The 16,471-nt window shown below is 45.5% G+C and overlaps 2 protein-coding genes across 13 annotated transcripts in view; both read left to right on the top strand.

Moving 5' to 3' along the window:
- The window catches only part of Pdk1 (Phosphoinositide-dependent kinase 1), a 33,791-nt gene extending 19,091 nt beyond the window's left edge, over positions 1–14,700 (top strand). For 3 of the 12 annotated variants that reach the window (XM_077634039.1, XM_077634038.1, XM_077634041.1), the window contains exons 11-14: positions 1,231–1,548; positions 5,714–5,827; positions 7,274–7,426; positions 11,406–14,700. In XM_077634039.1, the coding sequence (XP_077490165.1) occupies positions 1,231–1,548; positions 5,714–5,827; positions 7,274–7,426; positions 11,406–11,516 (696 nt within the window). In that variant the 3' untranslated portion in view covers positions 11,517–14,700. Of the gene's footprint in view, positions 1–1,230; positions 1,549–5,713; positions 5,828–7,273; positions 7,433–11,405 lie in introns of all 12 variants that reach the window. The other 9 variants (XM_077634044.1, XM_077634042.1, XM_077634045.1 and 6 more) reach the window with 5 other exon arrangements.
- Positions 14,701–15,833: 1,133 nt separating this feature from the next.
- Positions 15,834–16,471, top strand: part of Mrtf (Myocardin-related transcription factor) — a 228,713-nt gene continuing 228,075 nt past the window's right edge. Inside the window, exon 1 of the mRNA XM_077634035.1 lies at positions 15,834–16,438. The gene's annotated coding sequence lies outside the window, so the exon portion shown is untranslated. The remainder of the gene's footprint in view (positions 16,439–16,471) is intronic.

Below are 16,471 nucleotides of genomic sequence, written 5' to 3'. Positions count from 1 at the left end.
GGTCTTCACTACGCCGTCCCTCATAGCCCGAGTCGCTTTGGGACGTTAAACCCCCATAAACTATAAACCAGTGCTTTTCGGTTTCCCCTAGCCATGTGCTAGTAGCAAGCGGACAATTTTTCAGACCTCAATAATTTGCACTTGCTCAGTATATCAGACTCATAGGAATGGGCACATATTTGCAACCAATATTTCGGGCTCTGGGTTGTTCAAAAGTTAGTTAGCTTTTCTTACACAAAAATAGATAGCGGCATAACTTCGTGGAGTCCAAATGTTCAGTTTTTTTCAACTTAACATAGGCTAGAGTGAGCATCGCTGCCAAAGCAAGCCTGACTCTGCCGAGGTGAAAGCTGGAAGATGCCACCTTCAGTTGAAATGGATTCAATTGGGCAGGTTGGCTTGGCTAGGATTGGACGTTTTTGGACCTTGTTGTTGCCACTTGAGCTAACGGTACATTTCGGTCGTGGGCAAGCTCTTCATTTCACATCAGGGTGGCCTACAAAGAACGAGCAATCGTGTTGGTAACAAGACAGAGGCAGCATCTGCTGCAGGATAGGCAGAGGTGTTGGGGGGGCTGCAGTCAAAGGCGCTCGCTTCTTCCAGGGCATTTCCTCTTTGTGCCTTCACAAACGTCATTGCCTTGGGAAATGGATGCTGTCCTTGTACCACGCGGCAAGTGTCAGGTGGCCAGGGGCATGCATTGCGGTGCACTAGTGCAGAATTGGCTCGTCACATGGTTCTCATGGTGGCCTCATACATTTTGGTATTGGTGACTTGAGGTGTGGCTCGAACGAGTGCAGTGCGGACATGGTGAAAGCATGATTTTAGCTGAAACACAAGCTGAGACCGCCTACAAGCAGAACAGGGGGGCACAAATTCATGATTTTTCAAGCTGACTTTTCACAACAAAGCAACTTTTTAAAAATTTCATTGGTTTTTCAAACTGTTTAGATTGTTGATATCATTTTGTGAGTCCCGCCAGTCCAGAAAATTAGTCAGCGACTGTAGTAGACTGTTTTACTGTACAGCGAGTCGTTATTACTGAATCTGGCCATTGTTTTTAGGAGCTTGACTGCGTGCATGTCAGCCCGGAAGGGACTGAAGCCAAGACATGTGAGGTTGGCTTTCTCGCGGCTGAAAACTACCATGTGCACCGTGCATTCAACCCCACATTTTACAGTACCATGTGTGCTGTGTGTTCAACCCACATTTCATACCATTGCCTCTCAGGTACCCGATGACTTGGAGCCCGGGCTTGACGACAAGCAGATGACGCGCCTCTTGGGCCTTGCATTCCAAGATGACGACGCACCCGCGGTCTCGTCACCCACCTCAACTTCACAGCAGCAACAGCAGCAGCAACAACCACAACAACAGCAACAACGAACACAACCGCAGCAGCGGATCTCGCGGACGCAGCTGCACATCCTGGACTTTGGTCCCGAGGAGCACAACAGGCGGTTCCAGAAGCAGGCCGAGACCAACCCGTACCACAAGTTTGTCCAGGGCAACCTCATCCTCAAGCAGGGGCTGGTCGACAAGCGAAAGGTGAGAGTGGATTCGAGAGAAGAGACACCGAATTTTTGATTGCTCAGTTCCTCCTTTGCAGTGATGCATAAGGCATTACAGCTCAGACCATTTATAATGTAGCCGCTTATAGCGTTTAGTGTGGGACTGCATATAATGCGACATTTTGTGACCACCGATTTGCTTCTAATAGAGCTCACTGCATTGGCGCACCGCTTAGAATGCAGCCACTTGCAACAAGAGACCACCTACTTACAGTGTTTACTGGATTCTAATTCACTTTTCTCCAGAAAAAAATCGCCTTTAAATGACAGGGGCATTAAAATTGAGTATGAAAATGAAGTTATGCCAGCCACACCCTATTGTCATCGGCATCACAAAATGGTGGGTTGGTACTTATTGTTGCGAAGCAGTGAAAGTTCGTTAATTCAGCCACCGTTAATTCAGAATTCTGGATAATTTGCACAGCTGGCGGGGTCCCAGCCAGCATCTATGTAAGTCTGTGACTTTGGATGCTCTTTAATTCGGACCGTCTCGCATACATAGGTAGCATGCATGGGTCACCACTTGCCTTCAACTGGTGAATCATACAGGGCCTATGGGATCAGAGTTCAGTTCAGGTCCCATAGGGCATAAAAGAACTATTATGTAATCACTGCCTCGTCATTTTAATTCATTACTGCTCTTACACTAGCCTGTCCCAAGAACCCATGGGACAACGAATGAAAAAAAATGGCTCAACTACAATGGAGCCCCTCTTGAATAAAATGGCTCGGACCAGCAAAAATATTTACTATATCATTTGGTGATGGCATGGCTCTGAAGATGCTCTCTGGTAATTAATTGGGTGCATACTTAACACTGTGTTGGTTTATATAAGAAACACTCGCAAGTACCTTCCGAAACTCGCCCTTATTTTTCCTTTTTGTGATAATTATTTATTTTCAGTTATCACATCTCGTGCTATCATGTTTTGATTTTGTTTAAATCTTGTAGAATTGCCACATTTGCACAAATACAGCGTGGCTACGAATATACCTAGAGTTTAATTTTATCTGAAGACTAAAGTTTTGCATGGACGCGGCGTCATTTTCCGCAGCCTCGGCGTCATCTAAGAGGCGATAGTTACAAAACGCGCGACACAGTAGGGTCACGGCAGTACTGCTCACGCAGTGCCGCTGCACCTCCGTTTCTTGCCGTCGCTTGCTTCCAGGTGCTTCGTGCTGCCATGCTGGGAATGTTCGCCCCCTTTTTTTCCCGTCCTTGCACCTCACTGCACTTTTGCTGCCTTTCCTTTCTCGGTGACCGCGCCGTATTCATAGCCAGCTTTATTTATTTTTTTTTTTGCCTTGCGGCCCCAAGAACGACCAGAAGCTGGCTTCTCCTCACAGCTTCCAAGCTTGGTGATGAAGCATCTCGACCGGCATCGTTTTATCGTTTTTGGTATCCATATGCCTCCAAATGTTGGCCTCGTGCATGCAGTCTGTCATCGTTCCACAAGAAATACATCACCACACCTGTACACTCTTTAGGGTAGCCGTTTCTTTAACAAAAAATAAACATGCTGTCATCTATGGGAACTGGGACCGCAGTTTCACATTACTGCAAAGTAGAACCCCTCTATAGTAAAGTAGCTTGGACCAGCAAAAATCTTTACTATATCAGGGTCTTTACTATATCAGTTGTTGGTAGCGGCATTGCTTGACTATGCTCTCTGGCTGCTTACAAAGCACGAAGTGTTAGTTTATAAAACACACTCAGAAATGTTTTGCATTCTGCTCTTATCGTCCCTTTATGTGGTAATCATTTATTATCGGATATGATATAACGTTTTCGACATTTTATGTCTTGCAAAAGTACCACATTTACGCGAATACAGCATGGCTGCAAAAATAAAGCGAGTTTTGTGTGAAAACCAAAGTTTTCCATGATCACGGCATCGCCTTCTGTGGCTTCAGCGTCATTTTAAGAGGCAGTAGTTGAGAAATGTGCGCGACAGTCAAACGCGGCCAAGCCGACTATGCAGTTTCGGCGCGCCTCCGTTTCTTGCCGCTGCTTCCCCGTGCTTCGTGCTCCCTTGCTACGAACGCACGCCCTTTTCTCCCTTTTTCTACTCCTTACTGCACTCAGTAAGAGTAAGACAGTAAGGTAAGCCAGTAAGGCAAGCCAGTAAGGTAAGCCATTAAGGCTTGTTTTTCTCGGTGACCCGCGCTGCGTGCTTTCCCTCAAGGGCTTCGAAAAGTTGGCTTCTCCTCTTGGCTTTGAGCTTGTTGGTGAAGCCACCTCAAAGAGCCCATTCGGTATCTATTTGCCTCGTGATCCTAGACTTCGCGCATGTCGCGATGTCATCATTCCGCGGGAAGTACATCGCTACGGCCAGACGCTCTTTACTATAGCTGTTTCTTCGAAAAAATCTTTACTATAACCAAAAAAAAAATGTACCTACAGTCGTCTGTGGAAAGTGAAATGGGACCAATGCTTCACTTTACTATATCCGAGTTTTACTATAACTGAATTTACTATAGCGGGGTTCTACTGTGTTGCTGTTTTTGTGTGCCTCATGTAACCTCAAGCTAAACTTTGATGTCATAGCTGCCACTTGGCTGCTGAAACCAAACAATGTCAGAAAAAAATGCAGATATACAAAATTAGTACAGACTAAGTGGAGGTGAATATGGTGGTTCATGTGTACTAATGCCTTACACACTATTCCGAAGGATAAAGTTTTGGTTTCTCTACTTGCATTTTTGTCTGCGCACTGTGTGTCATGCAACTGTGGCAAGTTAAAGAGTGGGAGTTGTGAGAAACCGGAGAAGATTGGGAATTCTTTGATGGTGCGAAGCATGCTGCTTTGATCAAGAATAAATGAAATTAAAGAGCAGTTAAGAGTTTTAGCAGTGGAGGGCTCTAGATTAACCTTGATTGCCAAGGGCTGTTTAGCGTGTGATGGTGCCTCACAGCACATGTGAGTAGTATGTGCATTTCACCTCCATCGAAATGCAGCTGTTGCGGCTTGGATTCCATCTCACAACTTCATGCTTGGCATCCGAATGCCGTAAACACAAAGCCACCATACGGGGCAATTGGTTTTGACGACGTTGGGTTCTTGCCTGGAAATCTCACTGCGCGAGAGCTTTCTTATTTTACCTCTGTCATAATGCAACATTTCGACGAAGGTGCGATGAGAAAACACTGCTGTAGTGAGATTTTTGGGCAAGAACTCAAGGTGCCCAAAATTGATCCAGCACTCTTGACTGCAGTGTATTTCATAAGCTGTGTTACGACGTGAGAAATCTAGTCATTTTAGTTTGCGGATTGCATGAGTGACTTACCGATGTGGCTTCTTGCAACGTATATGCTAAAGTGCCAGATCAAGCTCATTTCTGCGTTATTTGGCGAAGATTGCTGACTTGTGCTGACAGTGGTGCATCTCCTAGCCTACACGACCAACAGACTTTGTTTTCTGCTTGATGAAGACTTAGCTATTTCAAATAAATGACGAAATTGTCATGGCTGAGGAAATGGTTAAATTGTGTACGAAGATTTTGTAGGCTGCAAGGGAAAACTGTAGCAGTTGAGATGGTGAACTGACTGTTTGATTTGGCTCATGCATGTGGTAATGCTTTCATTTCTTTTATTTCGTCTTTTGTTCGTCCTCGTCTGCTGTGTTTGATAATCTACTGTCTTCTTTGTTGCTACTGGACTAACTGCCTCTTGGCGCTGCAATTTCTGGAGATGCAACACTCCTGCAACCCTTTGCAATTCACCCTCTCTTCATGACCATCAGTGCGATGGTCATGGTCAACCTCTGTCACATGGGCAATCCTGATGTCTGTTGAGTCCACTGGCTGTGGAATTTTTTAGCACAGCCACTTGCAGCTCCGCTGCACAATGTATTTCAACTGACCATTGAGAAATGCATGCGAAGTGCAACATATGGCGCTAAGCGACAAATAAACTAAAGGACACGCTTTGAAATGAGTGATATTTGATTGGGAGCTGTTTAGGAAGAGCACCCGGTCAGCTACTTCGCAGTTTGACCTAATGTCTACTGACCACCACCGCAGAGGTGGTGGGTAGATTTCGGGTAACGCTCGGCATTTCATTTCGGAAGAGTTTTTTTTTTTCTTTTGGCCAGCGAAGCTGCCACAAATTGGTGACTACAAGTGTCCTTCTCTGTCCGCAGCTGCTGTTGCTGCAACGGTGGTGCGGCATCCCTGCTTTTCGATCATCGCAAAGCTTGCACAGAACTGAAAACGTGCGAAATCCGAAGACGTGGCGCGCTGCAAAAATGGCGGAGGTGTGTTCGCATCTGGCAATTTGTGGAGCTCTCATTTCAGTCTTAGAACAAAGAGCGGGTTGCGGCAGGAAAACACATCCTACAATCAATCTTTTGAGGCAGAAATTTCAGGGTTATTACGTTATATTTCCTTTGAGCTGTCATTTGTCCTTTAAGTTTTCATTAACCACTCTTATACCTCAGTTGGGTCAGTGCCAAGTGGTTAGAAAATCACTTGAGTGGCAGCGGCCAAATGTTGTTGAGATTGCCTGTGTGACAGGGGAATGGTGTGTGCTTCCAACGTGCAGCACAAGAGGGGGCTTGCATTGCACCAGTGGCACCTACTGGTGAGAATGACATGGCATCAATGGCTAGGGAGAGTGCCATTTGACAGAGGCATAAGGCGTAGTTCCAGTATGCAGCACCAGAGGGTGCTGACATTCTGCCATCAGTGCCGTCTTCTGGCGAGGGTGGCATGGGCTCAGTGGGCATTGAGATTGACCTCGAGACAGGCATTTATGGGTAGCTGCAATAACCAGCACTGGAGGACGCTAACAGTGCACCACAATTGTTGCAACAGTTATGATCACGTGTTGCAAAGGGCCGCATTATCCAACCACATTCCATCTCTGCATCGTCTTCATCAAGCACCACCTGCTGGTGAAAGTGGCACAGGCATCCTTAGTGACCTGCTTTATTTTAGTGGCAGTAGTGATGGAGGAAACTGAGCCCTGAAAAGAAGCAGTCTTGAAGCACAGGCTGCATGAAGCCCAGGCAAATAAAGGACAAAAAGTATGGTGGGTCAGCCTAAAAAGAATGTAAACAGTTAAGCCCCTGTCTGTGCCACTAAACAGATAAAGGACAGGAGCATTTTAGTGCTTCATTAGGCACTGTTGAGATGCTTGTTTTGTTGCAAAAATGCAGCAAAAGGACATGGGAAGGGGAGAAGGCAGGACGCACACACAAGCTCTGCCTTGTCCTTCTCTCATTTTCTCAGTGCCTTGTTTTTTTTTGTTTTGTTTTTCTCTGCTTTTTTGCAATGGAACTGCACCGACGTACTTGTTCTGCAAGCCTGAGTTTTGTTTTCTTGTTTACTTAGAGAACTATCTTTCATCTTCCATGAAAGTGCACAGCTGGCAACCTTGAGTTAGAATGCCAGGTGAAAAACTGCCAATTCTGAGGTGGTCTTCTGTAGATCTTTTTGCAGAAAAAAAAAAAGCTGCTGTTGGCGAGGCTGTCCTATGTGTTTGTTTTCCTGTTTAAAATAAATGCCTGCAGTGGCGTCAAGCTTGCGTGCACATTTAGCGTCAGCGCAGGAAAGGTTCTGATAAAAATTGCAGTGCGAAGAACCGCTTTTGTTTCACTTTTGTTGCATGCTTCAAGTGGCTACGTTGGTTCAATATTTCATTCTTCGTGTGGTGGAACAGTGCACCCGGTTGCTGACATGCCTCTGAACGAACGAAACAGGGCCTGTTTGCACGTCGCCGGATGCTGCTGCTGACGACGGGTCCCCACCTCTACTATGTGGACCCTGCCGCCATGGTGCTGAAGGGCGAGATTCCCTGGTCCCCTGAGCTTCGGCCCGAGCCCAAGAACTTCAAGACTTTCTTTGTGCACACGGTGAGCGTGCGTGCTTTCTATTTTGCCTTCCTCTCTCATTTTCTTTCTCTGTTTAGATGGTAATTTTGAGGCTGCGCCCTGGCTCCAGCTCTTTTATGCAACACAAGCAGACCACTTAAATCCCCTCTTTGTACAACTGCTCCCCTGCAGGATGCATTTTCACTCTGTGGATAAGATCCACACCATGCGGATAAGATCCACACTGTGTGGATGGGGATGTGCTACATGCGGATATGATCCGCACTGTGCGGAAAGGCATGGACTGCATGCACTGATATGGTCCATACTGTGTGGATAGGGATGTACTACATGCGGATATGATCCGCACTCTGAGGATAGGGATGTACTACATGCGGACATGATCCACACTGTGTGTAGGGGGATGTACTACATGCGGATATGATCCACACTGTGTGGAGGGGGATGTACTACATGCGGATATGATCCGCTACTGTGCGGATAGGCATGTACTGCATGCACTGATATGGTCCATACTGTGTGGATAGGGATGTACTACATGCGGATATGATCTGCACTCTGAGGATAGGGATGTACTACATGCGGACATGATCCACACTGTGTGTAGGGGGATGTACTACATGCGGATATGATCCACACTGTGTGGAGGGGGATGTACTACATGCGGATATGATCCGCTACTGTGCGGATAGGCATGTACTGCATGCACTCATATGGTCCATACTGTGTGGATAGGGATGTACTACATGCGGATATGATCCGCACTCTGAGGATAGGGATGTACTACATGCGGACATGATCCACACTGTGTGTAGGGGGATGTACTACATGCGGATATGATCCACACTGTGTGGATGGGGATGTGCTACATGCGGATATGATCCGCTACTGTGCGGATAGGCATGTACTGCATGCACTGATATGGTCCATACTGTGTGGATAGGGATGTACTACATGCGGATATGATCCGCACTCTGAGGATAGGGATGTACTACATGCGGACATGATCCACACTGTGTGTAGGGGGATGTACTACATGCGGATATGATCCACACTGTGTGGAGGGGGATGTACTACATGCGGATATGATCCGCTACTGTGCGGATAGGCATGTACTGCATGCACTCATATGGTCCATACTGTGTGGATAGGGATGTACTACATGCGGATATGATCCGCACTCTGAGGATAGGGATGTACTACATGCGGACATGATCCACACTGTGTGGATAAGGATGTCCTCTATGATCCGCACTGTGCGGATAGGGATGTACTACATGCGGATGTAATTCACCCGTGGCCAGGGTGGCACTTGGCTTAGCCTTGTTTTTTAATGGGACACTAAAAGGGAATTCTAAGTTCAGCAAGATTGGGGCTGACGCCCCTCGAGGGTTCTGGTAACCATTCCTGGTGAGGGGAATTCGTCGCTGGTCATAGTCGGGTCATTGCTTTCATGTGTGACGCTATTTCGAGTGGAAATTTTTGCCTAAATGAGAAACCAGTGGGGTGAATGTTGTTGAGGTGCAGGCATGTGAAGCACCTCTCGGTTTGCGTGCTTTCCACTCAACTTTTGGGAGGCTCTTGGGTCAAGCAACATTGGAAGCAGAAGCCAAGCACAGGCTTTCAGGGTTGTTTGTACTCCTTTCAAACAGTGATGCATCAATGAGCATGAATGGGGAAGCTGAGCTTCATGGCAAACAGTGTGGTGGCTCCATTTGTCTGTAAATTTTGTAACAAAGGGCTGTCCGATAAATTTAAAAAGTTGATTTGTTTTTCATCCGTTTCCTGTGACTTGGCTAACGAAAGAGCAGACGCCTGTGGAACACGGGCTCGCCAAAACAAACTAGAGAAAGTAAATATTCAGGACAAAGATTGCTTAAAACAACTAGAGAGTAAATTAATAAAAAAAGGCAGGTCCACTTGCAATGATAAAATAAAAAACAAACTGCCATTCCTCGAAAGTCTGGTCAGCACCAGGAACACTTCATTGAAATCTTCTTGTGTCGCCCTCACATTGGACATGCTCATCTTGCACATAACATCGTACTCGTGAACCAAGGAGATTCTTTTTTTGTGAACTATTTGACGAAGTTGTCACAGTAAACCATATTTATTTTCATGCAGAAAACTCGCGAAATTAAGAAAAAAAGCATTTTACAGTATTTTGTGACAAACATGTCCCTTTTTACCTCAGCTTGCTCTCAGGAGAGAATGCATTAGTATACTTACTGCGAGTTGTTAGGTTCCTAAGAGCACGAAATGCCATCAGCAAATTGTAATTTTTGTTTTAAGAAATGTAGTTGTCCGCCAGCACAAAGTGAGGTCTTGCCAAACCTGTGTTTTGCACATGATAGTCTCAGCTGCTTATGGTAAATCTAAGTATTGGAGAACTCAGAAGTACTAAAGTTATCAGTGGAAAAAGATTTGCGCCATCATTTACACGGTACAGATATATGGTACAGACCCGATCACATTTGTCTGGAGAGCTTGAGTGGCGCCGTGCAGAGGAAATACAAGTCAATTTCTAAAGCATGCATTGACTTTCACAAAGTAGACATAACCTAACTAAGTAGCTAGGTAAGTAGCTAAGTAGGTAAGTAGCTAAGTAGACATAACCGCACAGGCACAAGTGTCTTGCCTCTAGCAAAGCAGCTCCACCCAAGTGCTCCAGACAAGCGTGATAGGGGACCCTCATCTGTTAAATTATGGCACACTACAGTGTCAGGGTTAATCTGTGGCTTTTTTCCACTTTAAGGGGCACTGAACTGGTAATGCTATTACTAAGTCCTGAGAAATTGACCTGGGGCTCTGACTTGCACTGCATTGCTCAGCAAATGGACATTTTTTTAATTTCGCCTCCAGCAAAATGTGGCTGTTGTACAGCTGGAATACGAACCCGTCGTATTCTGCTCAGCAGCTGAATACCGAACGTTGAACTTGTACAGCTTAGCACATGCTTTAATATAGAAGAAGGTTTCATCATCATCATCAGCCTGACCACACCCACTACAGGGCAAAGGCCTCTCCCATGTCTCTCCAATTAAGGGGGGACACTGGTCTTTGGGATCGAAAAATGACCTAAAAATCAATTTTTTGAAATGACATTTTTGAAGCCTATAGCTATTATTGTTCAACTCTACCAGTTTTCTCCTCCAGGAAATTGGTATTTTGACCATAATATTAAATTTAGATCACTGTGTGGGCTCAATTTGTGCAAGAGCAGGCGATTTAACATCATGAAAATTTTGGACACCTGGCTGTCTTAGTACGTCAATATCTCAACGTCTAGGACAGATAGACATGTCATACTGTTTGCTAAGTGAAGCTGAAGGCACAATGTATGCAATAATCGAAGCACAATTGTTCAATCACGCTTCAAGAATTTGTAATTTTGCAAAGTTTATCGATGCACGATATTCACACTTTGAATGCTGCTATTCTAAGTGCTGCAAGATTACTAACAAGGGCAAAATAGAAAAACTGCTTTGATTATTGCACTCTTTACTCACCATACTATGTAGCCATGGGTTAAAAATTATTTTTTATTGAGCTATTTCTTTTATACCGAGGTACTAATAAATAACTAATTAAAATTAATTATCTTAGGAACTAACAAATTAATCTAAAAAGAAATTTCATATTTGAAATCAGTAAAAAAAACTGACCAAGTTGATACAGTTTCATTAGGATTGGACTAAAAATAAGGAAAATAGATATAAGACCAGTGTCCCCCCTTAACCCTTTCCTTTGCCAGCGGCATCCACCCTTTGCCTGCAAGCTTCTTAATCTCATCCGCCCACCTAACCTTCTGCCGCCCCGTGCTACGCTTGCCTTCTCTTGGAATCCGCTCCGTTGCCCTTAAGGACCAGCGGTTATCTTGCCTTAGCGTCACATGCCCTGCCCAGGCCCATTTCTTCCTCTTGATTTCGGCTAGGATGTCGTTAACCCGCTTAGAACTTGAAAGTAAATGTGTATGTCTGTATGCTATGGATCCTTGCAGCCCAACCGAACATACTACCTAGAAGATCCCGAAGGCTATGCCCTGGCTTGGTGCAAGGCCATCGATGAAGTTCGCAAAGCCACCTATAACCAAGCTGACGACGCTTCTTAATGATGGCTTTAGCCGGCACTTTCCTGGCTGTCCGTTGGCTCGTGCTGGCTTCCTTTGCAAGTGGTCGTAGGGAGAAGTTGCTGCTTCGATGTTGCTGTCCGCAAGCTTTTGGCGACGAGTGGTGTTCATTGACGGACCAGAGTGTGCGATGTGTGCCGATTGTGTCCTATTGACAATACTATTGAATTTATTTCTGCAAGAACAAGAATTGTGACAGTTCCTCCTTTTTCTTGTTCCTCTACCCAGGGATTTTTGGAGTTTGTGTTCAGCTGATTAGTGATGTTACTTTGTAGCTGGAAATACTCCTCGTAATAGATGTTTTTTTTTTTTTTTCGTAGAACTTTTCTGGAGGGAAACAGCTCTTTTTGATATAAACTTTTTGGAACTGTCGACTTTGCCCTGAAGCCTAAGACGTATACATCTTTTGGGCCTGTTATCTTATTATTATTTTTGTGAAACCAGATTCATTGTATTTACTTGAATATGGGCTGAGACAATTGCTTGAGGTCAGAGCCATATTTGCAAATGAGCAAAAAGTATTCCAGGTACACCTCAACATATAATTTCTTGAACTTGTTGATGGTAACATGACGTAGACAAAGCTGACCAGTTCTAAGCAGCGGTTCTGTGGGAGAAAACAAAAACAAAACGGGCTTATATTCGAGAATATGTTATGTAGTATCTGCTCGCAACCAGATTATTTGAACTGAAAGGTATTCATAATTTGTTGTTTTGTGTGATCTAGGATAAAACTGTTGAGATTTATTCTTTTACAACTTTTAATTCGAGCCATGAAGCAGCAAACACCATTCAAGCCTTGCTGTGTAACATGCAGGCAAAACTGCTTTTTGCAAAGGTTGTGGTTAAAGCCATGTACAAGAGTAGATGTTCAGAGCGTTAACATTATTTTGTAGAGCACAGTTTTGTGTATTGTCTTTTTATATTTTTGTTTATGCTTCGTTGTTTACTGATAATTCACTTTGATGTCACTGGTTAGTAGCCTTGGCACAACACAGTTTGAACCGTATGTGAAGATGCAACCTAGCTGACTGCTTTTGCGTGGCAATTTGCACCTAGCATTTGAAATTCGGAAGAAAGGGTTCCACATCGAGACTTGTTTAAAGGGAAGCTGAAATGGTTTTTTTCAGAATTCGAGGTTATTGAAGTATTCGAATCTAGGAAGCTTCTAGGTAAAGCACACAAAGAGTTTTCGCACTAGCATTTAAAATAGTGACACAATCATCGATGAAGACCACGACTATATTCAGGCTTCTCTTCACTACATTAGTGAATGCAGGGAAACTTGCAGCGACGTCATTGTCGCCTAAATTTCTGATGTCCGCTGTCTTCACCTGCACGTTGCTGTGCGTCGTCCAGTGCTTTGTGAGCTTCATCTTCGACGGCATTGGTTTTCTTCCATGAAACAACCATTGCTTCGCTGAAAACGTAGCGCCGTCGTGTGTGACGTCATAATCGGGGCCTCTGCCCATCGCTGTGCACTGCAGAGAAGCCTGAACACTGACGTCGCTTTATTCGGCGATTACGCCACCATCTCAAACGCTAGCTTAAAACGATTTCACAGGCTTTACTAGCATGTTTCACTAATTCGGCCCTTTCAAACTCATCAAATTCTAAAGCCGCTTCAGTCGCCCTTTATGTTGGCATTTTAAACCTGGTTAGGCTGAAGTCCACTAAGTTCTCTGGAAGGACATGAAAGCACCATTGAATTTTTTTTTTGTTAATGTCAGGAATGTGAGAGCACTAGTGTTGCTTCTTGTTTTGATAGCTTACATTGCTTAGCATGTACCGTTGAAAGCACATGCATGATATGTTGTGTCATACCTTTAGAACAATAACTTCTCGACTTCCTTCTTACTAGCATGCTGTATAGCCAGCATTCGTGCTGAAAGTTTGCATTAGGACACAGACAGCAGCCTTAAGATCCCAAGCTTTTATTATATGTCAGTTTTGCGCACAATCACAGTATTTTGTTTTAGTAGCTCGTCATTTAGTTGCTCCTTTGGGGGAATTGGGTCAGATTTTGTGTTATCTCTATGACATCCAACGTTTTCTAGCCCTAGCTTGCTGAGCCCTCTTGGAAGGTGCTAGTTTGGATACAAATGCAGTGCTGGAAATGGCTTTCCTTTATTTTTGATTCGTTGAAATTATTTGAAATCTTTCTTTTTTTCAGCATGTGATGTGGTTTGTTAGCTAACGGGCCACAGAAAATAGGTGATATTGCGGACTGTCATACTTCGGCAGAGATTTTTATAATCTGTTTCTTAGCAACAGTATCTCTAGGAGTCGCATACCTGATGCCGACAACTTTGCACTTGTTTCTTCGTTTCTAGTTAATGTTGTTGACTTTTGTCAACAAAGCAAGTGTTGTGGCAGGTTTACATATGTCCTTCGTCTTATATGCTTTATAGCAGAGCACTTTGAGTCGCCCCTTTTTGGTGAATTGAGCTTCACAGTGCTTCTTTCGGTAGCCGGCAGGCTTTCAGAATCGTGTAGAATTTGCCAGAGCGACACCGACCGTGCACTCTCGTGAGCATTCCCATTGCAGTTTTCGACAACCGCAATTCCAGCAGGTTCAAAAGGTGCCAGAGGGGCTTGGGTAACTTATCCTAGCCAGACACGAGGCATTGTATTGCGCCCTAATTTTTTTTTCTAGTAGAAATGCAAAGAGCAAATCTTTTGTCATATCCACCTTTCATTGCACGCTTTTTCGCTTGCACAGTGTCGTCGGAGCTTCCCACTGCGTCCACTTCTTCTTGGGAGGCAAACTGTAAATATTTTGCGAGCCAGCGTTTTCGACTTGCCAGCAAGGTGACCGCTCGCACTAGTTAGACAAGTTACAAATTATGGCGACTAAATTAAGTAAGTGAGGAGGCGGGAGAGAGAGAGAAAGGGGACGTTTTGTACCTTTTGCAGACACCGCACAGAGCAGGATGGTGACGTTGAACGTGTGCTTTTTTTTTTCTTGTTACGCGTGTGCATTTGAAGTGCTTGTGAGTTGTGTGTGCACTGGTGTGGAGTCGGACTGGAGAGACTGACCGTTGGAGAACGCCGTTGCCATTTAATGGCGGGGCTTGGGAGTGCCTGGAAGGTGTTTGTGAAAGTGAGCATAAGAAGACCTCCAAACATTTTTTTTTTCTTGTAATAAAAAGCTAAAGGGAAAGAATCCTGTCTTGTTATTGTGCTTGAAAATACTTTGAGAGCAGCGGCATTAAATTGCGAGAAGCTCTCTGCACTGCGGTCAGTGAACTAAAGGTATGTAATCGAAAGCCTTCTGGCAGATCTACCGCGGAAGTTCGGATAATTCTGTCTTGGGTGCTGCCGTCTTACTAGATGTGAAAAATAGAAATAACATTTTTGCAACCTCTGTGCCTTGGTGCTTACTGCTGTTATCTGCTTGGTAACAGTTTAGCTTAGCTATAATCTAGTTACAAGTTTGAAAAAAAATGAATGGCTTTTAACCAAAGGTGTTCCCTAGGTTTTAGTTCAGTTCAGAATTAAATGTAGACTTTTCCACCGAGGTCACTTTTTGTTTTGGCAGTTTGCTACCGCGTATATGTTCGGGGTGCAAACCTTGTCCAAAGTTATTCGCAAATGTAAAATTCTGGCACCGGTGTCTGCTACGACTGCCAGAATTTCGTTTATGTGCTACCAGCTATTCAGTGCCGTCAGGATTCGTTAACCGCTGCCGTCATTTATAAACTCGATTTTGCTTAACGTAAACGACAATACGTTACTGGAGTTGCCGTCGGGCTTGCGAGGTCGTCGACACGTTGCACACTGCCGGCGTCTGCAACCTTTCACTTCGGTATCCGATGGTTTACCAGCCCACCACTTCATCGGCGCGTCAGGAGCGTCTGCCAAATAAACGACCACCGCCGCATCCGCTGCCTCTCGTTCGACGAATCGCTGTCGCAGTCTGGGGGCGTTGACGACATTCCCGACCAGAGCCGCACGCTAGGCCCACGGCGAGCTAGGCCCAACCGTCGGAATTGCGAAGCCGTCAGCTCGGCGAGCAGTTCTGGAGCGCGCGCAATACGTCGGCAACCGCTGCCGGCGCTTCGCTGACGATTAAAAAGAAAAAAAAAAGTCTGGTCAGGCTCACCAGCGCGCCACGTCAGAGCTGACGTCGCTTTGGCGTAAATATTTTGGTGAAACGAAGAATGTGTGCCAGCGCTGCAGGGCCGGACGCTCCGGAGCTCGTTTTAATCCGCGCTCCCCTCGGAGAAGGGCTAAAAATAAATCCCTCGCTTTATAGCGCGGTAGGTGCCTCGAAGTTGCAGCAGAGCTCGCCCCGGTGACGTCAGGCTTTGGCTGCTTTTCCAAAACCCGAGGCTCCCTTCACCTCCCGGGCTGAAGTGGCTTTGGCCGCCGCTCAGAAAGCGACGGTAGTTTTCCTTTCAGCTCGTTGTTTGGTGTGTGCCTCTCCATGCAAAAGAAAAGAGAGCGTGTTTTAACGTTGTCACGTCGGCTGCGCTGTCGGGAGTGCGCTTCCGCCATTTCTTAAACCGCGTCGTCGCAGCAATGGCGACCGATTGTCGTGTGCTGCGCCGAGGCCTTTGAGCGCAGCACGTGTTGTGGGTGGTACCCGTGTCGATCGAAGTGCCAAACAAGCTTGGTTTAAAAAGAAATAGAAAATGCCGCTGGATTAGCGCTTCGAGGGAAAATCGTCCGTCGACGACCCGAAAGCAGCGTTTGTGGTCGGGACGGATTGCCGCGCCTGCCTCCCATTGGTCGAGACCAGCGGTCGGCGGAGGTCACGTGACTTATCACAACATCCGGATCGTCGCGGCCCGCTGCTGCGCGAGCGGAGTGTGGGGGGGTACGAGTTTGTGTGTGCGTGAAAAACAACAAGAAATGTGCGTCGATCTCGTCGGCGGAAGACAGCGAGGAGGAAAGCCAAGGTAGGTCACTTTTGATCGTACCTTAAAACAACT

This window comes from Amblyomma americanum, chromosome 8 (genome assembly GCF_052857255.1).
Source record: "Amblyomma americanum isolate KBUSLIRL-KWMA chromosome 8, ASM5285725v1, whole genome shotgun sequence".
NCBI classification, from domain to species: Eukaryota; Metazoa; Arthropoda; class Arachnida; order Ixodida; family Ixodidae; genus Amblyomma; species Amblyomma americanum.
This window is presented reverse-complemented; position numbering and strand designations above follow the sequence as displayed.